This window comes from Chironomus tepperi, unplaced genomic scaffold (genome assembly GCF_022539635.2).
Source record: "Chironomus tepperi strain 1889 unplaced genomic scaffold, CSIRO-AGI_Ctep_v1 contig_9, whole genome shotgun sequence".
Lineage (NCBI taxonomy): Eukaryota > Metazoa > Arthropoda > Insecta > Diptera > Chironomidae > Chironomus > Chironomus tepperi.
Window position 1 is genome coordinate 538,757 of NW_027226131.1, and position 24,716 is coordinate 563,472.

At 34.6% G+C, this 24,716-nt stretch overlaps 8 protein-coding genes and 1 pseudogene across 8 annotated transcripts; 5 read left to right on the top strand and 4 right to left on the bottom strand.

Annotated features, from left to right (window-relative positions):
- The first annotated feature begins 112 nt into the window (after positions 1–112).
- LOC139085994 (retinol dehydrogenase 13-like) lies at positions 113–1,352 on the top strand. Its single transcript, XM_070634249.1, has 2 exons — positions 113–363; positions 426–1,352. The coding sequence occupies exons 1-2, from the start codon at positions 302–304 to the stop codon at positions 1,330–1,332; spliced, it is 969 nt and encodes a 322-aa protein (XP_070490350.1). The 5' UTR covers positions 113–301; the 3' UTR covers positions 1,333–1,352.
- A 1,541-nt stretch (positions 1,353–2,893) lies between these two features.
- On the top strand, positions 2,894–3,926 carry LOC139085795 (retinol dehydrogenase 13-like). Its single transcript, XM_070633950.1, has 2 exons — positions 2,894–2,955; positions 3,020–3,926. The coding sequence occupies exons 1-2, from the start codon at positions 2,894–2,896 to the stop codon at positions 3,924–3,926; spliced, it is 969 nt and encodes a 322-aa protein (XP_070490051.1).
- A 1,333-nt stretch (positions 3,927–5,259) lies between these two features.
- LOC139086429 (retinol dehydrogenase 14-like) lies at positions 5,260–6,688 on the top strand. The gene is made up of 4 exons (XM_070634887.1): positions 5,260–5,442; positions 5,518–5,781; positions 5,957–6,315; positions 6,378–6,688. The coding sequence occupies exons 1-4, from the start codon at positions 5,369–5,371 to the stop codon at positions 6,635–6,637; spliced, it is 957 nt and encodes a 318-aa protein (XP_070490988.1). The 5' UTR covers positions 5,260–5,368; the 3' UTR covers positions 6,638–6,688.
- A 379-nt stretch (positions 6,689–7,067) lies between these two features.
- Positions 7,068–7,952, top strand: LOC139085802 (retinol dehydrogenase 14 pseudogene; annotated as a pseudogene).
- A 53-nt stretch (positions 7,953–8,005) lies between these two features.
- LOC139086471 (retinol dehydrogenase 12-like) lies at positions 8,006–9,844 on the bottom strand. The gene is made up of 4 exons (XM_070634933.1): positions 9,601–9,844; positions 8,904–9,526; positions 8,332–8,377; positions 8,006–8,273 (listed from the first exon to the last, which is right to left on the bottom strand). The coding sequence occupies exons 1-4, from the start codon at positions 9,690–9,692 to the stop codon at positions 8,048–8,050; spliced, it is 987 nt and encodes a 328-aa protein (XP_070491034.1). The 5' UTR covers positions 9,693–9,844; the 3' UTR covers positions 8,006–8,047.
- Positions 9,845–11,500: 1,656 nt separating this feature from the next.
- On the bottom strand, positions 11,501–12,856 carry LOC139086624 (retinol dehydrogenase 12-like). The gene is made up of 2 exons (XM_070635145.1): positions 12,077–12,856; positions 11,501–12,011 (listed from the first exon to the last, which is right to left on the bottom strand). The coding sequence occupies exons 1-2, from the start codon at positions 12,736–12,738 to the stop codon at positions 11,780–11,782; spliced, it is 894 nt and encodes a 297-aa protein (XP_070491246.1). The 5' UTR covers positions 12,739–12,856; the 3' UTR covers positions 11,501–11,779.
- Positions 12,857–15,122: 2,266 nt separating this feature from the next.
- On the bottom strand, positions 15,123–16,846 carry LOC139086066 (retinol dehydrogenase 12-like). The gene is made up of 4 exons (XM_070634372.1): positions 16,599–16,846; positions 15,740–16,362; positions 15,504–15,549; positions 15,123–15,439 (listed from the first exon to the last, which is right to left on the bottom strand). Exons 1-4 carry the CDS (start codon positions 16,694–16,696, stop codon positions 15,223–15,225), a joined length of 984 nt encoding a protein of 327 aa, XP_070490473.1. The 5' UTR covers positions 16,697–16,846; the 3' UTR covers positions 15,123–15,222.
- A 791-nt stretch (positions 16,847–17,637) lies between these two features.
- Positions 17,638–19,018, top strand: LOC139086480 (retinol dehydrogenase 14-like). The gene is made up of 4 exons (XM_070634944.1): positions 17,638–17,820; positions 17,876–17,946; positions 18,001–18,555; positions 18,611–19,018. The coding sequence occupies exons 1-4, from the start codon at positions 17,795–17,797 to the stop codon at positions 18,901–18,903; spliced, it is 945 nt and encodes a 314-aa protein (XP_070491045.1). The 5' UTR covers positions 17,638–17,794; the 3' UTR covers positions 18,904–19,018.
- Positions 19,019–19,622: 604 nt separating this feature from the next.
- Positions 19,623–22,394, bottom strand: LOC139086162 (synaptic vesicle 2-related protein). Its single transcript, XM_070634519.1, has 9 exons — positions 21,654–22,394; positions 21,341–21,597; positions 20,966–21,280; positions 20,753–20,824; positions 20,513–20,686; positions 20,336–20,453; positions 20,165–20,273; positions 19,956–20,108; positions 19,623–19,895 (listed from the first exon to the last, which is right to left on the bottom strand). Exons 1-9 carry the CDS (start codon positions 21,811–21,813, stop codon positions 19,754–19,756), a joined length of 1,500 nt encoding a protein of 499 aa, XP_070490620.1. The 5' UTR covers positions 21,814–22,394; the 3' UTR covers positions 19,623–19,753.
- Positions 22,395–24,716: the final 2,322 nt, after the last annotated feature.

The window sequence follows — 24,716 nt, forward strand, 5'->3', positions numbered from 1 at the left end:
AATGTATTGTGCCGCTCGGGATTATTGTACTCAAATCTGTTTGTGCAAAATCTTTCATCAATCTATTTATGGAAATTCAAATTTATTCATAAAAATACTTTACCTATCATAGACATACGTATTTATAAAAATGTTAATTTATGCTCATCAATGCCTAGACATGTTTGATTTGATCTTACCTTATTAATTGTGTTTTTATAAATAGTAAACAATAGTTTTATCATTCAGTCTAAATTTAAAATTCAACAGCATCAGAAGCAGCTTATTTGTTTTCAAGTTAATCTATAAAAGTTGGAAGATTATGTTTTCGCATATTATTGTGTTCCTTCTACTTGTACTTTCAACGATTTTTCTTCTTCTAAAGTAAGTCCAAAAATCAATCAATTATTATAAATTCCGAAAGTAATCTAAATTGTTAATTTCAGATTATTCATTCGCAATGAAAGATATAATAAACCTACAAGGATAGACAACAAAGTTGTTATAATTACAGGTGCTAGTACAGGAATAGGAAAAGCATGTGCAATTGATTTAGCAAAGCGTGGTGGGAAAATTTACATCGCATGCAGAGATGAACCAATCAATGAAAAGGCATTTGAGGACATCAGACGAGAAAGTGGAAGTAACAATATTCATTTCGTAGAACTTGATTTAGCATCATTGAGTTCAGTACATAAATTTTCCGAAAAATTTCATCAACTTGAGAACAGACTTGACATTCTTATTAATAATGCTGCAGTTATGACTCCTAAAAAACAATTTACTGAGGATGGCTTTGAGCTGCACATGGGTGTAAATTATTTGGGACACTTCCTTTTGACAAACTTACTGATTGACATGTTAGAATCTTCAGCACCAAGTAGAATTGTTATAATTTCTTCAATAATGCATCAATTTTTTAGTCTTAAGCATAAAGACTTGATGAGCGATCGTTATTTCAACATGTTTAAAGCTTACGGCATGAGTAAACTTGCAATTACTATTTTCTCAAAAGAGATCTCAAGAAGGTTGAAAGGAACAAAAGTAACAGTTAATTGTTGTAATCCTGGTGAGGTCAGTACGAACATAACTCAAGAATTTATTGGTGACACAATTTCAAAAATTTATAGCTTAATGACAAAAACACCCATGGAAGGTGCACAAAACCATATAAAACTAGCAGTTGATCCTGATTTGGAATCTGTTACTGGAAAATATTTTGAAGATTGTGAAGAAAAAGAGCCATCACTTGAAGCTAAAGATATTGAGACTGGAAAATGGCTATGGGAAATAAGTTCGGAATTGGTTTCACCCAATGGTAAAGGACTGAAATTTCTGGAGGCTCATGCTTAGTACTTGGGACAAAAATTTAAAAGCAGAACTCGAAATTGACTCAAACTTTGAGTGAAATCGAGTCGACTTTTCTATATAAATCCGAGGAGACTTCGAGCTTTGACTTAGAGCTGAGATACTAATTTCTATAAATATTCGAATTTCAATAAAATTTCTATAATTTCTATAAGAATTAAAAAGGTTTTTTACTGTTTAAAATAGTTTAAATACTTTTCAGGCGGCCTTTTCCTTTACTTGTCTGATGACAGCTTTATCATTCGAAGCCTTCTGTCAGTTCGGGATGTTAAGGACTTTAGCGTCCTTTTCAACACATCCAATCCAGGAATTCTTCAGTCTTCCTCGCGATCTTTTGCCATCCACAAAGTTTGAAGTAGTTACCTTAAGGACTGGGGCGTCACTTGGCCTTCTGTATATATGACCTGTCCATCTCAAACGATTCGCACGTAGTATTGCCACTATGCTTTCTCGCTATCGGGATCGGGATCGGGAAATCCCGATCCCGAAAAATTCCGGGATCCCGAAAATTTCAAAAGTCGGGATTGAAAATTTTAATTTTATAGGTAATTTTTACATTTTAAATGTCAATTTTTCTTTCAACTTTCTTAAAGGATTAAATTACATCAATTACACCCGGGATTTCCCGGGATATTCCGAAAATTTGAATCCCGATTACGATCCCGAAAATTTATCGGGACCGGGATTTCGAGAAAGCACAATTTGTCACTATACAGGGTCATAAATCCCTCGTAGCACGCGTCTCTCAAAGACACCTAATGCTTTGAACATGAAAAAAATTTATTATAATTAAATGCAAATTCACTTTACCTAATTAATAATCTACTTTAATTTAATTAAAATCCGTATAATTATAATCATTTATTGCAAATGTTATTTGAGCATTGCGCAAATGATGACGAAATAACTGAATAAAATTATTCAAAAGATAAGGATTAACAGATTTTTAAATTTTTTGTAAACAATTTGTACTAATTTTCTAGCAGCAGTGGCATAGGAAAAAGTCTAGTTGAACTTGGGTACTTTTTCGCTGTTCCAACCAGGTCTACTCAGTTTTTTTGATTCGCGACACATAAATTGAGGTTAGGTGCATTGTATTGGGATATCCTGGGTCATGTAATGAATAGAGTTGGAAATCTATCGTCTTCTTAAATACAAATCTAAATGTAAGTTTGAATAGCCTCTGGTTAGGTATAGCGTCATCAAAATGGCTAAAAAACAGTCTTCCGGAAACGATTCCTTTCAATGTATTGTGCCGCTCGGGATTATTGTACCAAAATCCGTCAGTGCAAAATCTTTCATCAATCTGTTTACGGAAATTCAAATTTATTCATAAAAATGCTTTACTTATCATAGACATGCGTATTTATAAAAATGTTAATTTTAGCTCATCAATATCTAGACATTTTTTGATTTGAACTTTGGAGTTGATCTTACCTTACTAATCCTGTATTTATAAATAGTAAACAATAGTTTTATCATTCAGTCTAATTTTATAATTCAACCACTTCAGAAGCAGCTTATTTGATTTAAGAGTCAGTAGATTATGTTGTCGCATATTATTGTGTTCCTTCTATTGGCACTATCAACGATTCTGCTGTTATTAAAGTAATTCCAAAGAAATCTACCAATTACTTTAAATTCTCAAAGTAATCTAAATTGTTAATTTCAGATTATTCATTCGCTATGAAAGATATAGTAAGCCAACAAGGATAGACAACAAAGTTGTTATAATTACAGGCGCTAGTACAGGAATAGGAAAAGCATGTGCAATTGATTTAGCAAAGCGGGGAGGGAAAATTTACATCGCATGCAGAGATGAACCAATCAATGAAAAGGCATTTGAGGACATCAGACGAGAAAGTGGAAGTAACAATATTCATTTCCTCGAACTTGACTTAGCGTCATTGAATTCAGTTCATAAATTTTCCGAAAAATTTCATCAACTTGAGAGCAGACTTGACATTCTTATTAATAATGCTGCAGTTTTGACTACTAAAAAACAATTTACTGAGGATGGCTTTGAGCTGCACATGGGTGTAAATTATTTAGGACACTTCCTCTTGACCAACTTACTGATAGATATGCTCAAGTCTTCAGCACCAAGTAGAATTGTTATAATATCTTCAATAATACATCGAGGCTGTAGCCTTAAGCATAAAGACTTGATGAGCGATCGTTATTTCAACATGTTTAGAGCTTATGGCATGAGTAAACTTGCAATTACTATATTCACACAAGAACTCGCAAGAAGATTAAAAGGAACAAAAGTAACAGCTAACTGTTGTCATCCTGGTGTGGTCAGTACAAATATAACTCAAGAACTTCTTGGTGACACAAATTCAAAAATTTATAGCTTAATGACAAAAACACCTCTAGAAGGTGCACAAAATCATATAAAACTTGCAGTTGATCCTGATTTGGAATCTGTTACTGGAAAATATTTTGAAGATTGTGAAGAAAAAGAGCCATCACTTGAAGCTAAAGATATTGAGACTGCAAAATGGTTATGGGAGATAAGTTCTGAATTGGTTTCACCCAATGGTAAGGGAATGAAATTTTTGGAGGCTCATGATTAGTAGGAGGGGCACAATACTTAGAGTAGAGCTCGAAATTGACTCGAATTTTGTTTAAAGTCGAGTCGACTTCGAGCTATGTCTAAGAGCTGAGGTACTAATTTCTATAAATATTCGAATTTCTATAAAATCTCTATAATTTGTTTAAGATTTAGTATAGTTTTTTTACTGTTTGAAATAGTTTTAAATAGATAGATAGATAGATAGATAGATAAGTGTTTATTTACCATAAAGGTATTTGATTTAAATTTAAAATTCAATATAACAATTCATATAAGTATAAATAAATGTACTAAAACGACATATTTGTGGTTTGACACTTGCCAATCACGCCCCAAGACCATTACTAACTCGCCCGTTCATTAATGCTGCTGCTGCTAACTAAACAGAGGCAAAAACGTCCATATTCCATTCAGCCGTGCTCTCACACGCAAGCCCTTGTGTTATGGACTAGGTACCCGGAAGCCACCGTATATCTTACTTTGTAGGCTTGTTTGTCACATTACGCTGCACGAGTTCATCCTTGGATCTGATGCAAACGTAGTGCCGTGAATGGGGACTTTAAAAATGTAATAAAATTAGTAAAATTAAAGAAAAAGATACTTTAATTAATGTTCATAATAAATAAGTATAAGTAGGTATTAAAATTTATTGCAAATGTTATTTGAACATTGTACAATTGATGACGAAATAACTGAATAAAATTATTCAAAAAATAAGGATCAAAAGATTTTTAAATTTTTGATATAAATTTGTACTTTATTTAATTATCTAGCAGCCAAAAAGCTGCAGTGGCTAGAGTGTCAATCAAACATATCTAACGACCCGGGTCAGCCAATCTCAGGGATAAATCTACTTTTTCGCTGTTTCAGCCACGTAAACTCGGTTTGTTTGATTCGCGACTCACGAATTGTGGTTCGCTTATGAACAGTCTTCTGGAGCCGTTAGGGTACATTAACGTTTTCTTGGCGTTATACAATGAACAAGATGCGGTGCCTTGATTAATATGACGCTTGCCTTTGAAATTGTATAGAAGTAAGTCTTCCTTACAATTCTCTAAATGTTTTACAAGCTACATTTCATTCAACTTAGCCTTCCTTCACACAACATTTAATAAAAATAAAAATAATGAAAAATAAATACTCGATCCAATTTTTACACTTACTACATGCATCACTCCACGTGGTTGAGCACTTACTACATTTGTAATAAACAGCTATTTTCAACACATATGCAGCACGAATCATTATAATCTTCATTACATTCTCATTGTAGTACAACGTACACATACTTTTTAGTATTTTCAAGTCTTGCTGGTTGTAAAATAATCAACGTAAATTGTATCATTTTCGGAGAAATTTTGTGGAGTTCTGACTTAAAACTTATATAAAGTGATTAATAAAGAGTAAATCTTAATATTATTTAGTGAATATTAATTAAAAATCATGGATTGGTGGCTAATTCTAATAATAATTGTGTCCGTTTTTATTGGAGTATCCATATTACTTTATCTTTTGAAGTGAGGCATTAAGACAATAAAAAATTCCATTGATTTAACCGTTATCTGAGAAAAAAATATCATTATCCATTTAAGATTGTACACTCGTCGAGGCAGATTCAATAAAACTACAAAAATAGCTGGTAAGATTGTCATAATAACTGGTGCTAATACCGGCATTGGGAAGGAAACAGCCATTGATTTAGCAAAACGAGGAGGCAAAATCTACATTGCATGCCGAGATGCAAAGCGTGGAGAAGATGCAGTTGAGGAAATTAAGTCAATAAGTGGAAATGACAATGTTTTCTTCATGCAACTTGATCTGGGTTCTTTGGAATCAATTCGACAGTTTTCAAACAGGTAAAATCATTGAATCGATGCTTATTTGACAGCGGTAAGTAACTGTCTTGGATGTAAAGCAATTGAAAAGTCGTATGACAAGTCCAACAACATTACAATCATTTGTTTACTGATCATGAAGTCCAATGGTCAAACTTCTTATGTTCTACACATGGATCATGTTATTTATTTACAGATTCCATCAGCTTGAGCATCAACTAAACATTTTAATCAACAATGCTGGTGTTATGGCATGTCCAAAATCATATACATCAGATGGATTTGAAATGCAATTAGGAGTTAATCATCTAGGACATTTTTTGCTTACAAACCTGTTGCTTGGCTTACTGAAGGCTGGTGGACCAAGTCGTATTGTTATTGTCTCATCGGAAGGTCACAAATTCAGCAATATTAATCGAGATGATTTGATGTCCGAGAAGTCATACAATAAATTGAAAGCATATTCACAGAGTAAGCTTGCAAATATTTTGTTTGCTAAGGAACTATCGAAGAAACTAGCTGGAAGCTCTGTCACAGTCAACAGCTGTCATCCTGGTATTATGAAAATGCAATTCACTGCCAACAAAATATTCATATCCATTTTTGTTATAATTTAGGTGTTGTCCAAACAGAACTAGGAAGGCATCTCAATGAAAATGTCCGAAAATATTTCATCCGTCCAATATTTTCCATATTCATGAAGACTCCACTTGAAGGTGCACAAACGCAAATCAAATTGGCCGTTGACCCTGATTTAGAAAGCACAACAGGAAAGTACTTTTGCCACTGTAGTGAAAAGCAACCATCAAGAGCTGCCCGCGATGACGATAATGCGAAGTGGCTGTATGAAAAAAGTTTAGAACTTGTTGGTCTATAAGCTCTTAACTGATTAGAATAAATTAGTGGCTATGATATTCTCAAAATTCTAATAAAGGAAATACAAGAAATTACTAAATGCTGTAACATTTTGGTCAATGCTCTCCAAAAATCAAGAGAGAAATGAAGAACAAGAATCGATCTTTTATGTTGAGAAGATCAGTTGTGTCCAAACATTCCATTGATATAAACGTGACTAAAATTCTTTTTACAGCAGTGCTGAACTGGTTTTACTTTTGACCTTGAGTATATTTGTTGTGATATGGACGATTCAAGTGATGAAGGAACTCCGTTGTGGCTGAAAATATTGTATTGGGTTGTTCCATCTTTTGGAGCTTCTGGATTGTTGTATCTGTTTAGGTAATTTAAGGACAAGCCAATTAACTTGATGATGCTTAATTTGTGAATGAATCTCTGCCTTTAGATTCTTCATGAAAGGAGACTTGTACGACAAGAAAACAAAAATTGGCGGGAAAATAGTCTTATTAACAGGAATAGATTCAGAAGTCAGTAAAGCAACAGCAATAAGCTTGGCAAAACGCGATGGAAAGATTTATATTGGACATCAAGATAAAGCCAAAGGAGAAGAGGCGCTAAAGGAGATTAAGAAGAAGAGTGGCAAAGATAATATCTATTTTATGGAACTAAATATGGAATCTTTGGAATCAATAAGAGAATTTTCAAGAAAGTTCCATGAACTTGAGGATAAACTTGATATTCTAATTAGCAGCCATGAAGTCTTTTTTTGTGCCAAATCAAAAACTGTCGATGGATTTGAAAGGCATTTTGGAGTGAATCTTTTAGGTCCATTTTTGTTAATTAACTTATTACTGGATCTTTTGAAGAAATCACCAAGTCGGATCATTTTAGAAAGCAGCATAGCTTATAGATTTGGCTCAATAAACAAGGAAGACATAATGTTGGAAAATGCATACAGCAGATTTAAGGCATATTGCCAAAGTAAACTGGCAATCCACTTATATGCTCAGGAATTATCAAAAAGAACCAAAGGAACCGAAGTAACTGTCAATGTATCCTTTCCAGGATTAGTTATTAGTGACATAATTCGTCGAATCACCGGTGTCGGAAAGACTCAGCGTATTTTAGAATGGACAGGCACGCAGTTCATGAACACACCAAAAGAAGGAGCACAGACTACAATTTATGCAGCAGTTGATGAAGATCTACAAACAGTAACTGGAAAATTCTTTGGAAATTGTAAGCAAATTGACATTTCAGGTGATTCCGTCAACAGCGAGCTGTCTTGTTGGTTGTGGCAGAAGATTGAAGAGCTGCTTGGAATGAACTATATATAGCAAGTACAAATGTTATTTCCGTTATATTTTATCATCAACTGTATCTCTATGACTACAATAACAAAGGAATAAAAGTTTTATCTTTATTCACATACTTAAACATCATTTATTCCCAGTCCCGTAAGTTCCTCGCTTTTCTCCCATAGCCATTTAGCCATTTTATCATTTCGTGCTGTAAATAATGGTGTGGCTTCTTTGCAGTCGGCGAAATATTTTCCACTAACATTTTCTAATGATGGATCAACAGCTAGTCGAATTTGTGTTTGAGCACCTGCTGGAATATCTTTGAATAATATCCATCGGAATGGCGCGGTGATTACTCTATACGTGAAAATATTACTAAGTATTTCATTTCCTTGTTATTATAAACACTACATACCTGATTACTATATTGACGTGACGTAGTAAATCACTTTGTATTGCGCCTATAAAAAATAGAAAATTATCAGAGTTGGTAATTAGATGATTGAGATTGAGATGGTTGATCATATCTGTTTTAGCTGTTTCTTAGACATAATCATAGGTACATCATGTTCAGACTGTCCCGAGCAGTACAATGTGGCAAGCTGTCTTTTTGCAATAAAAATCGATCGAAATCCACCGTCACGTTCAGAGCAAGTTGCGTCTTTACGTACAGCGACAAATTCGTGCCCTAGCGAACACGTTGTGCTGCTCGGTGTGCACCTATGATTATGTCAGATCTGCACAAATTGAAATATTGCTACCAACGCAACGAGACAACAGTAAGCATAGAACCATAAGGTTGCTAATTGGCATATTTGATTGCTTGTACTAAACGACTGCCATTTGGTTCTAAGTATGACCTTGACACCGTGATGGCAACAATTCAGTAAGATGGCAACGATCGACCAACTCTGTGAATCAACATCAAATCAACAGATGCAAGTAATAATTTACTTGTTATTTGCATCAACTACAGTTAACACTTACCAGGGTGCAATGAGTTTGCAGTAATGCCAGTGTTTTCTAGTCGCTTTGCCAGCTCTCGTGTAAACAAAATATTTGCCAACTTACTAGTTGCATACGCATACCAGCGAAAGTAAAACTTCTCACCAAAAAAGTTTGTTTTTGAAATTTTTCCAACAATATGGAATAAGCTGGCAACATTGACTATCCGGCTATGCGCAGGCTTTTTAAGGAGATCCAATAGTAAATTTGTGAGTAGAAAATGTCCTAAATGATTTGTTCCCATATGCATCTCAAATCCATCCTCTGTAAATGATTTAGGACATGCCATAACACCTGCATTGTTGATTAAAATGTCAAGTCTGTCTTCAAGTTGATGGAAGTCTTCTGAGAATTTACGAATTGACTTCATTGATGCTAAGTCTAGTTGTAAGAAGTGGACATCATCACTTCCACTTTTTTCCTTAATTTCAGTCAACGCACTTTGACCGCGCTCAATATTTCGACACGCAATGTAAATTTTCCCACCACGCTTTGCTAAATCAACTGCCGTTTCCTTTCCAATACCCGAATTAGCGCCAGTGATGATTACAATTTTTCCATCAATCATTGTTGGCTTGTTGTAACTACCACCTTGCATGTAATTCCTAGAAAAAAGTGTTAGCCTTGACATTTGCAGGAATTGCTTCTTATTATTTAAATTAATCCAAAATTTATTTACCTTAGAAGCAGAATTAGTCCAATAAAAATTCCTAGCGATAATAGCCCCAGCAGGGTTATCAACAAAGACGTCCAAATAATATCAGAAATCATTTTACGTCCCGTACAGTTTCAATTTTCTCCTACAACTGATTGAATGTGTTGATTTTTTATAAAACTTGATTACAATTAAAATTCGAAATGTTCACTTTTATGCACCTTGAAAATCAGTTGATTTTTTACGTAATAACACTCATCTATATTTAATGCATGCAAATTGAAATGTTTAATATATTATATCAGTGGTGGGCAACCTGTGTGCTACGGTACACTGACGTAAATGGAAGGCACATGGCGTAGAAATTGCCGAAAACCCAGTTACGACCGACTTGTCTCTGGACGGATTTTTGGCAATTTCTACGTCATGTACTTGGGTGCGAAGAAGGATCGAACACAATTTTTCAGAAGAAATTGAAATGTTGCCCACCACTGAATTAAATTTGCGATACCGTAAGCTATACTAACAAATAAAATAACTCAAATGTTAGATAATTGCTTTGAACTGTAACTGTTATTTGTTAGAAAGGTTGTTGAGAATTGATTAAAGTGTTGTTTATGTCAGCCTATGCAAAGGGAATGCAAAGGGTAGTGACGCGTAATACAGGTGTAAAACGCCCTTCAGCCTATCCTACTCAAGTACCTACTTCCACCTCCCGCGGTGCATTCCTGGCTAAATCCGCTCAAGCAGTGCGGTACTAACGGAGCAGGTTAAGTTTAAGCGTGAGGCCTGGCGAGTTCACCCTCGTTAAAAAATGTCAAGCCACGAAACGTTATAAGAATATTCAACGGACGGATTTACCAACGACGACCCCAGCTAAACACAAACGGACAAGAGATCTCCAACTCAGCACATGGAATGTAAGAACGCTCACACAACCAGGAGCTTTGCAGGCTTTAGTGCTCGAGTTGAACTATATCTCAATATCCCTAATTGGCAGAGGTTATCGAAAGATAGAGCTGTCTACAGACATTCTTTAAACGCGGCAATGGGCCCCCGTGCGCCCCAGCCAAGGAAGTAAAAGTAAAGTATGTCAGCCTATGAATCAAAGCTACTTAGCGTAGAAAAGTGATGAAAGAATGTGAGCTTAACGCACTGACAGAGAAATTATGTAAATTATGTGACACAACCAGCATCAGAGATAGATGACAAGACTCTTATTGAAACCTAAGCTCCATATTGATTCTACATAGTTTTTCTGCTAATTACTCTAACATACAAATGAGTATGCTCACAAAAGTGAGTGTATGCCCTTTGTTTGTTAGGATAACTTATAAGTTACACATGGATCACATCTATATCGAAGTGCTTATGAACATTTTCTTCTAAATATTTGTATTAAAAGTCACGAAACGTCATAAAATCTTATAGGTATTTAGAAAAGTTACTGCTTTATCAAAGAACTGATTTGATAATTTTGCTTGATTGTACCTCCTCCAGCTCATCAATGATGTATCGCTCGATTTAATAATAGTTTAGATTACTAAATGTCAAATTCCGGAGATATAATCTATAATTCACTCAGTAATATACAAGCAACTTACCCATTTACCCCCAAAACAACAAATTTCGGTTCTCTTTTGTGCTAATCTTATCTTTGATATTACTTTTATTGATAATAAATTCACTACTTCTTACAGGTATTTGTAAATATAGAAACTAAATTCATTCAGAGAATAAATATTTATAAATATAAAAATAATCAAATAAATTCAGTGCACTGGCAAGATAATCAATATTCCCGAGTAGCACAAGTCGGTTAATCGATCCTAAATTCGGCATCTGACCGGTATGATCATTATACACCATACGAATTTAAATCGAATCCCGCACCAAGTTAGAGTCATGTCGACCTGATGCCGGAATTTTGGTCGATTAACCGATTTGTGCTCCTCGGGATTGTAGCATTCTAAAAAAGTATTTTATGTTATCGATTCTGATGTGTTGCTTTGAAAGAGTCATTCAAATCCATTTGAACATGGATTTTGGTCCCGATTAATTCTATTTTCAAGTATAAAACTGAGATCCGGTCTGGAATTTTCAGATGATTTAAGATTTCCATGTCAACTTTCCTTAATATCCAACAAAGCTTGCATCACGACCAAATCGACCATAAAACATGAGGTAAAATTTAATAAAGTCCTTAAGCAACAGTATTAGGAATTGATATTCCCGTCCATTCTTCACTCGTCTGCCATAGCCATTCAGCAGTCTCGTCATCAAGTGCTCTTCGTGACGGCGTCTTCTCCTTACAATCAGCAAAATACTTTCCTGTTACATTTTCTAATTCGGGATCAATGGCAAGACGTATTTGTGTTAGTGCGCCTGATGAGGGAGACTTGAAAATAAACATTTTGCAAGGTCGCACGAAAAACCTGTGAATATTAATGATACATAATTAATTAATGTAAAAGCACTTAATTCCTTGTTATAAGCATACCTCGAAAACCAATCCAAGTTTCTTGTTAACTCGGTGTTAACACAACCTGGATGGAGAGCATTTGATGTAATGTCACTGCCTTCTAACCTTTTTGCCAATTCACGTGCGAACAGAATATTTGCAAGCTTACTTTGAGCATAAGCCAACCACCGCCAATAATGCTTCTCGCTGTTTAAATCAGTTTTATTGATAAATCCAAATCTATGATAAAGACTTGATACTGTGATGACGCGAGCTGGTGCTGATTGTTGTAATAAATCCATCATTAAGTTTGTCAACAGGAAGTGCCCGAGATGATTTGTTCCAATTTGTAGTTCAAATCCATCTCGTGTTGTTGATCTTGGACATGCCATAACACCAGCATTGTTGATTAATATATGTAACTGACTTTCTGCGGCATGAAACTTCTTTGAAAATTGCCTAATTGATTCCATTTGTGCTAAGTCAAGTTGCAAGAAATGCACATTAGTGCTTTCGCTTTTATCTTGAATTTCTTTCAATGCCTCAACACCACGGACAGGATCACGACATGCAATGTAAATCTTTCCGCCTCGTCTGGCTAAGTCTATAGCTGTTTCTTTGCCAATGCCGGTATTAGCGCCAGTGATAATCACAACCTTACCATCGATTCGGACATCACTTTTGAAGTCACCACCTTGCATCCATTTTCTGTGTCAGAATGATAAATTAATTCAATTAAATTTCATTCAAAAATTCATTGTGCTGCAATTAATCTTGATAAGCTGAAGCATTAATGAATATGAAGTTGTTCGCAAATGACGTCCCTAGAGTTGGGATTTAAGATATTCTGCACATAGCTGATGTAAAATTTCAATACAAAATGAACTTAAGTAACACATTGCGCGCACATTGCACACATTGCACGCACATTGCACACATTGCGCGCGGTATCGTCAGGATAGCTTCGCGACCTATTGTTAATACAGCGAAGCAGCGGTGCCCTATAGAGCCCGGTATGCAGTTCGGGGATGTTCATTCTGTTTGAAGTATCTCAGAGTTCTAGATAACCTTAGACGTAATTTATGAACACCCCCTAATGAAGCTTGCAGAGGTGTTTAGTGCCACTGTATTCTTTATAGTAATATTGCATGCAGAATTAACGATAAAATTCTTTTGTAAAGGACAAAAATTCTTGAAAAAAAAAACATCAATGTAAGGTAATTGAATCAACTCCTCGTTGTTTATGCAAAACGTGTTGCTACTGTTTTATGACCATGGTAACTCTGATTGTGGTTTCAATGGAAACTCTTCAAACCTCAAAAATTTGATTCAGTTTATTGTGCTTAAGTGAGAATTTCTTTATGTGAATATGCTTCTTTGTATGAATACCGAGGGGGGTTCTTGTTTGGTATTTGATGGTTGAATTTAGTACGGTGAGTTTATTTACATGCTTTATTTTAGGAATTTTAATGAGATATGCTTTATACGTCTAGAGTCGAAATCGAGGTCTGCAGGAAAATATGAAAATCGTACTTCCGTTAAACATTTTTTTGATTGTACCCTAACAGACAATGATTATACTCATCTAAATGAACCTGCTTATGACTATACTGAAACAATTTAACTGAGCATACTGTGTTTTGTGGACATATTCACGACTATGCTCATTGATTCTTTGAATGATAAATTCACTATAAATTTGAAAGCTCTTGTCTAGACTAGCATCTTTGATAAGACCACTGGAGGGCAACCTGTATGCCGAGACACACTAGTGTGTCGCCTAATATCTTTGAAAAATGCAATGAACCGCATTCCGACGTAGATAACAACCAAAATGTGCAGTAAGAAATAAAAGGTTGGCACTGGATCAGACCATGACATATCAAACCAGACCTCGAAGTCAACTAAGATTCATTAAGTAAATGTCGATTCAACTCCATCCAAAATCCAGGTCGATTTAGTTCTCTGAACATTTTGCATGATTCATACATGCTCACTGGGTCAGCTTTCTAGTTTCTCAAAAAACTTGATATTTTTATATATTTATATCGCCAAAATGCAAATTCAGATGAATACATTAATTTTGGTTACTTCGATAAAGCTACTCAACATCATCATTTCACATTATTGCGTATTCATTCGCGAAAACGGCCATGAAAATTAGGTCTATCAACTAGTTTGTAATAAAATTAAGAAGAATTCCTTCCTAGACGACACATAAATTAACTAAAAATAATCAAAAGGAACAGCTATTGAGATTATAGCCTTTACACGCAACATTAGGACATACGCTTATCTCAATTGTGGAACTTAATCTCGTCCATAATCTCAAATAGTCACATTTAGTAAATTATATTTCCAAATTTCTTGTACTTTATCGATCCTAATTGTTTATGTTATAGCACGCAGCACTCGTAGATTTTATAGTTATTACCCGAACAGGTAAAGAGCATGACTTCATGGTACCAGTAGTGGAAATCCCACTACGGTACCTAAAAGCAGTCTCTATGCCTGTTAAGCTTAACTTCTCACCTGAGTAGGAACAAAAACAATCCAATTCCAAGTAGTATCAACAAAATTATCAAAATAATCATGCATATTGGATGACTTGATGATTTTTCCATAATTTAAACCAATTTTTGTCGGCACTGCTGTGTTAAAAAAAAAGGCAGCAACTTTATGCACTGTTGAGATTTTATTGCAACTTTCACAATGAAAGTAACTTGTGTACATAAGCAAATAGTTTTCACTTATTGTCGGGGTATTACTTTATTATGTCTGATTACTTTGAGCTACAAACGTTGACTGAAAAATCCGAGAAGAAATGCTTTCTTTCATTGCGCGAGTATAAACATGCTGAATTTTTCTTCAATTTCTACGCGCGAATTTCATACAAAAAAGAAGTGAAATGAAAGACTAGTTCCTTCTCTTTTTGTTCTACTAGTGCCATGCGACTGGGGCGTTTGAAGGACTATATTTAGCATGTGAATTAATGACGTCATATTGATTATTTATGTTTGAGAATCCTGATAATAAGTATGAGGTTTTAGTTAAAGTCGTAATGAATGAAAATACCTTTTATAGCTTGGTTAATGACCTTCGATAAGGAATTTTAAGCATGCAAATTGCATGATTTGATTTTATTGCAAAATTTCATCACAAACTTCTCATTCCAGCTTATATAATTAAACCATCGACAAGCATGTTAATCGTTCACTTTCTTTCCATAGCCACAATGCAGTCTCATCATCACGTGCTGCACTTGAAGGTGTTCTTTGCTTACAATCGGCAAAGTATCTTCCGGTAACATTATCAAGTTCAGGGTCAACGGCAAGCATTATTTGTGTCTGAGCACCTGAGATTGGCGTCTTAAAGAATATTCGGCAAGGATTGAAGCATGATCTGAAATGAGTTGGATAGACTTTGTTAGCCATGCGAATAAATTAATTAGGTATTTATTTATTACTTTGTGCAAAGGTCCAAATTTCGTGATAATTCAGTGTTAACTATACCTGTGAATTAATTTACAATTGGTTATTACTTTTAGATTAGATCAGTGCTGTCCAAACGGTGTGATGCGGCACAGTACACTAAGCTCATGTCAGAATAGCTCATGTCATGAAGGTTTCATTTTTGGTTTACCAGTCAAGATGTGCCACAACACAAAAAAGGTTGGACAGCACTGGATTGCTTTGTTCTTACCTGGATGTAATGAATTTGCTGTAACTCCACTTCCTTCTAATCTCTTACCCAATTCTCTTGCAAATAGAATATTTGACAATTTACTTTGTCCATATGCGAACCATTTCCAGTATCTTTGTTCACACATCAAGTCATTCTTCCTGATAAATCCAATACGATGCATGATGCTTGATACAACAACAACACGACTTGGTGCTGCTTCTTTAAGTAAATCTAACAATAAATTCGTAAGGAGAAAATGACCTAAATGATTTGTTCCTAATTGTAGCTCAAATCCATCGGATGTTTTTGCTTTTGGACATGCCATAACGCCAGCATTATTAATTAGAATATGCAGCTTATTCTCTAATTGATGAAATTTCCTTGAAAACTCTCGAATTGACTCCATTGATGCAAGATCCAGCTGCAAAAAGTGAACATTATCACTTCCACTTATTTCTTTAATTTCTGCCTGTGCATTTTGTCCACGATTTAAGTCACGACATGCTATGTAGATTTTTCCACCACGCTTGGCCAAATCAATTGCTGTTTCTTTTCCAATTCCGGCATTGCCACCGGTTATTATCACAACTTTACCATCAATTCTTGTATTTTTTGTGTATTGACCACCTTGCCACCACATTCTGTTGGATATAATTGAGACAATTTTAATTTTGGAACTGAATATAATTAGACAGCACTAGACATGACATGTTTTGGCGCCAAAATTATTTTGACTTAATATATTCTAAAAATATCCAATGGTACGTTATTATTGAAATGGAACTGACAATTCTCAAGGCATCTTCAATGCCAAACTTGTACTTAAAATCACTTGATTGCCAAATATTTACATCCAATAACAAAATATCCAAATTACCTCAAAAGATACAGCAACAAACAAAGAACAACCAAGATAGCAAGTACAACAATGACTGTTCGTACTGCTGGATCGAGATTATTAAACATATCCATCATGCAGGAAGTACGGTACGCACAATCATTAATGTATATTCCAGCCTATGTTACTGAAGACAAGTCAAGGTCAAGTAACTAAAATATTTATTTTTGAGAACTATTCTGTACACCAACTTATTCTGTCTGTAGCTTTAAACTGAATGACTGTACATTTAAGAATCGAATATAAAATTTTAAAATAAACATGGCCGTAATTCAATTAGATGTGCAGACATATGTAGTGTGTGATGAATATAATATTCATTATATGTCTGTTTTGAGGTATGTTAATTGGTCATTTTTGGGGGTTTACCGTTGGGAAAAGTGAGTCATTGATAGACATGGCTGGTGTTTATTAGAAAGTTTTGGAGAGTGTGGAGGGGTAGGAGAGGGGGACGGAGGGTTTGAATTTAATTAATGCACAAATTTAATTAATGCACAAAATTAATTAAAAAGGGAGTTAGAGGGAGTTAGAGGGGAATAAGGGGGTAAGAGAGGGGAGGGGTTGACATACCTAACGTCCCCTTTCTTAGTAATTATGATACTTTGCACAGCAATTAATCTTTTATTAATTTAAGGGCTTTTCAGTGAAGACTTCCAAAACTTCTCAAAAACAGAATTCTGAAGCTTACAATACTTGACCCTAGTCTCTAAAAGGACGTAACTTATGAATAATGATGGTCCACAAAACAGCCTTCCTGATGTTTGAGTAATTACTGCAAGTAAAAGTTTAAATATTCTTTCCATTCATACCATCCACATCCACATCCATAATGAACAATAAAACTCGTCCGCCAATAATATTCTAATGGATATAAGTGACGCAATCAACAGCTTAAAAATCAAACAATGTTTTGTTTACATTCTACGGCATTTTTTGCTGCATTGTGAGTCCAACCGGTCTAAGAAAGTTAATAATATGTAGACACGTGAACCAAACTGATTCATTGAGCCTCGTATGACTACAATGTGTTTTCTTTCTCTTGACTGTAAGTACAAGAAGTAATAAGAAGAGATGTTTGGGTATGTTAGTGTAAAGAAAGACATTCAACAGTTTACGTGGAGATATTACAGTGATAATTTCGGTGCTGAAATTAAGTTCCTATTTATTAGACTTGAATGATGAGTAGATTAATCAAAATAATGTGAGTATGTCTTAGTAGGCATGATAAATTAATAAAATATCATTTGATCTTCCAGCAAGAACATCACAAAGAAGCCAATATTCACACAAGATGTGTCAATAAGTGGCAAAGTTGCTCTCATTACAGGTTCGTGTACAATTTACTTCCATTATTTATAGTCAAAAATTCATCTCCATACAGGTGGAAATTCTGGGATTGGTAAAGAGACAGCAATTGATCTTGCGAAACGAGGCGGAAAAATATACATAGCATGCCGCGATGTCATTCGTAGTAAAGATGATTTAGATGAAATAAAAGAGAGATCAAAGTCTTCGAATGTAAAATTAATACAGTTAGATCTTGCGTCAATTCGGTCAATTAGACAATGCTCAAAAGAGTTTCATGAGAAGGAGCGACGACTCAACATTCTAATTAACAATGCAGGCATAATGGCATGTCCAAAATCTTACACAGAAGATGGATTTGAGATGCAAATGGGAACTAATCATTTGGGACACTTCCTCCTTACAAACTTGTTGTTGGACTTATTAAAAGCCAGTGCACCAAGCCGCATCGTTGTCGTGTCTTCTGCAGCTCATAAATTTTCAGACATTAATCGCGATGATTTTATGAGCGATAAATCATACAATAAAATTAAAGTCTATGGACAAAGTAAACTTGCAAATAATTTGTTTGCACTTGAGCTGGCTAGAAGACTTGAAGGAACTAATGTGACTGCAAATAGTTGTCATCCGGGTATGTTGTTGATAATTGCATAGATATCTTCAATTATTTCATGTCTACACATTAGGTTTGGTCCATTCGAAGCTTGGAAGGCACGTTAATGCTTGGTACAAGCCAATTTACAGGCTCATCCTCAAGCCTTTCTACAAAACAGCATACGAAGGTGCTCAGACACAAATTCGCTTAGCAGTAGATCCAGAGCTAGAAACAGTCACAGGGAAGTACTTTGTTGATTGCGAAGAAGCTGTTCCATCAAACGCAGCACAAAGCTATGAAACAGCAGCATGGCTATGGGCTAAAAGCACTGAAATGATTTATGGGAAATTCAAAGACTTTGATAAATTGGATACAAAAAGTTGAATGTACTCTAATTAACTCAAACTTTCTCATTTTATTTTTAATTTTTTTAAGTTAAGTCTTCAGTCATATCCACTTATATAAATATTGTATATAGATTATAATCTTAATAATTTATGGGAAGTACATAGAATTAGTATTGCAATTTAATCTCAATAAAAATGAGAATATTTATAACAATTTTTCACAAGAACAACCTTGTGATGTTTGAATATTTGTGCATTTTTAACAGAATAGCTTTGCAGCAGTTGATGGACTTTATGGCAATTAGGTGGATTGTGGCTTCCTCTTAAGGTTATTCTGCGTTTTCAGTTAATATCATGTCCAAGATTCCTTAAATTGCATTAAATTATCAACAAAATGATACCAAACCGAACAGCTCATTACAGTCGCTACAGCACCTCGCTGTCCTAACGAAACACAGCTGCATAGGGCCGCTCGGGCAATACGTCTTCAGGTCCACTTTGCGTCTTGCCGTCAATATGGCGACGAAGGAGTGTCTTAGCGAGAATAATGAACTGTTCGGATTGAAGGAGCTAGAGCATCACTACCCCGTCGGCACAAATTGAAATGTTGCCACCACGGCGACGACTCGGTCGTATACTTAAAGCCAAGAGGCTGCCACTTGGCAAATTCGGTTGTCTTCATCTAGTGGCAGCCACTTCTTTAAGTATATGACCGAGTCGTCGCCGTGGTGGCAACATTTCAATTTGTGCCGATCGTATACGTCACTATCTTAAATGTGTCACTCATGTTGCTCGAACAAAACACCTTGTAATACAATCAATATCCACATGATATCCACAAAAATTGTCATAAATTCCATCAACTGCTACAAATTTGACAGTATTTTTTATTGAGTAAGGTCATTTCCTCTAGTCTCATATGGAAGAAATATGCATGCAACCGATGCACATAAAGCAAATGCACTGTAAACAGCTACGGCTTGTCCCACTGATGCTTGAAACAAAACTTGTGCTACATATGGTGTGCACCTAAAATTGAGCAGCAATTTAGGAAATTGATAGTCAAATTAAAGTCAGGCATGTTCTTACATAGCTCCTAGCCTTGCTAGTGATGAGCAGCCACCAACACCAACTGATCGGAGATTTGTTGGATACACTTCTGGAGTATACACATATGCAGCTTGGAACAGACCAGCAATCACTCCACGTCCAAGGAAAAGGATCAGCGTCAACAGGACTCGTCTGAAATTTTAACAAGGCATAACTAGCATCGATGTCTCAAAATTGTTAATACTTACTCTGTAGTTATGGTAATCAATAGAACACAGCCTGCATATAAGAGGAATTGGAATGCCATTGTCTTCTTTCGTCCACACCTTTCGATGATGTAAATTGTGGTGAATATTCCTGAAATTAGATGCAGTTTGTGAATACAATGGCTTAATTGTTCCTTAACAGTATTGTCATACCTGGAAACTCAGCAAGTGTTGTCCATAGAAGATCCATGTAGTCTGTTGTTGCTAGAGCATGACAATCTTCATTACCAGGAATCAGTGACTTGTTATCGCGACCGAAGATTTCTGTTGACTATAAATTGTTCAGTCATTAGTTTTGAAGCCTTGGAACTTCCAAATGTCAAAAATTACCATCAGCACCAATCCATAATAACAAAAGGCACATGACATCCATATGAACCACAACAAAATCGTCGTCCTTCTCAATGATGAACTCAAAAGAGCTTTTATGCTTCCACGTGTATTGGATGTCCCTTCAACAACCAATCTACCAAGTAGCATTGGCCTTCTGTTGTTCTTTGCTATCTGAAATGTACAAATGGACCGTACATTAAGCATTACTTTCCATTTACTTTTGTCATAATTTCTTACATTTTCCAATGTCGTTAAAGCTTTGTCATTTTGACCGCACGAGACGTGATAACGTGCACTTTCTGGCAACCACTAAAATGGAAGTAAAATTCAATGCAATTTGGATCAAAGCATACATTCAATGACATCAAAACAATGAGCATTTTCACAAAGCACCACAAAATCATTTGCAGTAACTTGTGAACAAGCTTATTGCCTGATTATATATCATACCGGAGTTAAACAAGCAAAAACAAAAAGTGGAGCTGCTGACAAGCCAAGCAACCATCTCCATCCAAGGTTTGGTACGACAGCCATCGCCAATACAACTTCAAAGCAGGCACCAAGAGCCCAGAAGCAGTCCAAAAGTACGACGCATTTGCCTCGCTGTTTTGTTGGCAGAAATTCAGCATAAAGAGTAACACTCTGTGGAACACAACCAATTGCAAAACCAACTAAACCACGAAGCAATAGAAGCCAACCGAGAGAAGGTGCAACAGCACTTAATAATCCGTAAAGAAATAATAAAATTCCACAAAGTGTGAGTGCCTGAATATTTTGAATGAAAAAAATGAGTATTGAGCATGTAAAGCATGAGAATCTTTTTACCGGTTTCCTTCCATAACGATCACTTAAACTTCCCCAAAATGTTGAACTTAACATCATACCAAGGAAGACAACAGTCGTTACAAGTGCTTGCTGATATCGACTTATGTTCCATTCACAATGCAATGCCGGCCCTAAAACACTAAGTATGGTCATTTCCATTGAATCACTCATCCAACAAAGACCGACAAAAAGCGATAATTTCACTTGAAACCATCCAAAACCTAATGCATTGACTGCCTGTGCAACAGTAAACGTATCTGAAATTAATACAAATATGTAATCTCAGCATGCTTTTGTGTACTTTATGACTAACCATCAGGAACGACCGAAACACTGGCTAACTCAAATTCAGGTACCAAATGATTATGTCCAATTGAATCTGTATGTCCATTGGATATTTGAGGTGATGGACTTGAGATGTTTACGCCTTCAACCTCTTCGTAGCCTTTCGCACCCGGTCTTCTAATCTGCATGATTTACAACTTAATAGTTTCACTAATTATATGTCTGTAGCTTAATGCTTGCTGTTAAAAATATTTTTTTGTTGCAAAATTTTAATTTCACTGGATATACTACTATGTTAATTAGGTTATTATTATTTTTTATTTTCAATAACGAAACTGAATTTCTTCTTCATTCAGCAGTTCCAAAAACAGTTATCCATTTTCACATACTATCTATATATTATATTTTGCTGACTAATATGAATTGGATATTCAATGTTTTTTTCTTTACTGTTCATGATTTCATTTCTTGTTCCTTCATATGGATATTACACAGTGGGCAAGCAGAACTGATCATTCACTAAATAAATTGTTCTTTTGTCTCAGCAACACTTGATTTATTCTATACATGACTTGATCATCAATTATTGAGGCACAAAAATTGTGTTATTGAACTTTTGAGAAATTCAAAGCTTGCTTAATCACATTTTGTGGATTTATTATTGATATTTGAGATTCTTATTAAAGTCACAATTAGTCTAATTTCCACTTCCAATTAAATTAAGTATAAATATTCACAACTTTTGGAATTTACACGTCTTCAGCCTGTAAAAGAATTTCTTCAAATGCCAATCTCTTCTTGTTGTTATAGTTTTAGTTTGTTTTTCATATTAAAGAGATGTGAAAGATGTGTAAAGAGAGGAACGTGAAGGCAATATTAAAGGTGTGGTGAGACAAAAGTTGGAACTGTATGCATTGTTGTTATTATATAATGTCTTAAGAATTTTCATTCACATTCGAATGAGAGAGGATTGGTGCGTCAGTAGTTGTGTAAAGCCGCAAACAATTTGTAGTAAAATATTCAATTTTACGATCACTTGCTGTACTTCTCAGTTCCTCTCACCTTTCTCTCAAACTTTAAAAATCATATGATTGCTTTTATTTCTTTTTAATGTATTGTCTGTTTTTTGTTATTTTTCTTTCACTTGTTGATTCCATTCGCATAAAAAATTTTATTGCTGCATTGTCAGGTGGTTTTGAATGCATGCAGAATAATAACTTCATTTGTAGCTCATAATTGCACATCATTACTTCAATTTTAGTGTTTTTTATATGACATAATTTGAAAAAGATTTCTTAAGATTTTTTTGCGGTTTTGTTGGTTGTGCTGTTGTGCATGATCGTTCTCAAATTATTGAAATTGACAGTTGGAGGAATTTTTGAACTGAGCAACAATTGAAATAAAAAGCTCATTTGAATTTTTTTGAGACGTTGGGAAAGTTTTGATTTTGATTTTTTGAATGAACAATTTTACGTGAACAGTATTGATCGTTGATGGCTAAGGTAAGCCAAATTTCTAGAGGTCCAAGTCAACTTGAGAGCTCTGGTTTGCTAAAAATTGGTTAAAATTGGCATAGAATTTGTTTCTGTTGGTATAACATTTCATACAAATTTGAAATTTCAATCGAATCTTCTAACACTGCAATTTTCTTAAGTTATCTAACAATTACATAGAATGAGTTATTCATGACATCTTGAAGAATTCCTGGAAACTCACGGTTTTCGATAATCTGCTATGACCAGAGCTCAAAATGTACTCAGATTGTATCGAATATTCGACTTGAGTCGACTCGCCTAAGACTAAGACTAGACATGAAAATTCCAATCGACTTCGAGCACTGGATATGACAATTCTATAGAATAACTTAAAGAACAATGAGTATACTCAACTAAATCGATCAATCAATATAACTCAATTTTGTGAGCTTACTAATGAGCATGCTGTTTGTCATTTCAATATTATCAATGAAATTCATGTTGAAGTTTCCAAGTAAAGTCACAATAACGATAAAAAACTAGAAACCTTTAGATCAGAATAATAATTGAAAATTGGCATTCTGTTAAGCAATTCAAACAACTTCGATAGTTTAGTAGTAAGAGTCCGAATGAAAGGATATTGCTGGAAATCGTAGGATACGAGTTCGAACCCCGTTGTTGAAATTGTGTTCATCTATTTGCTATACAGTCATGATTGAGTATAAAGTCAAGAATCAAAATGAAGTTTCAATATTTCACAAGTTCTTGTGTTCTTCTGAATGGACAAGAATACATTATAACTGGTAAGTGGCAAGTCAATGTCTTGTTCTACCGTATTTTTGGTCCAATCGAGTCTTAGTTGTCAACAAGTATTTAGCTAATATCCATCATAATGAGGTCTGCACCCTCAATCTATAACTAACCAAAACTCCTTAAAAATTGCATTACCAATTTGTTAAAAGCTCATTCAAAATGTTCAAATCCGTTACGAAGCAACAAGTGTAACCACAATCTGAAATATTAAGTAATAAGTCCCATTAGAATTGAATTTATATTAATATATTTTATTGATCTTGATGATAGGATTGAATTACATTAATTTTCCATGGGATTTCGCTTGATATAAAATTCTACTGCATGAAACATAAATGGACTCTATGAAAAAACTTGTTATTACTTCTTTATGTAGTTAAAGATGTTTCAAATCACAATTATTGTAAATCATTAAAACTAGTAACATTAATTAATTAAATTAAAAGACAAAGAATTTTATATACATAGCTGAAATCTTGCAAACTTAAAGTTTTCTATTTCATTAAATGACAAAATAGTCAGGAACTTAAGAAATTTAATAAGAATTAGAGTAAGTAACATTTTTTTCATGATTAATAATTTTTTTTTTGGTTATGTTTTTTAAAAACTGTTGTCACATCAAATACTTATGAGATTAATTATAAATTGAGATTTCACTTCCATTTCATATAAAAGAGATTAAATTGCATTTTTTAGGTTAAGTAAATTTACTTCCATTGCATTAGATATAATTTCATGTAGAAAATGATTATTTTTAATATTTATTACTGGCTTTAAATTGATTTTACTTTTCGACCGTTTAA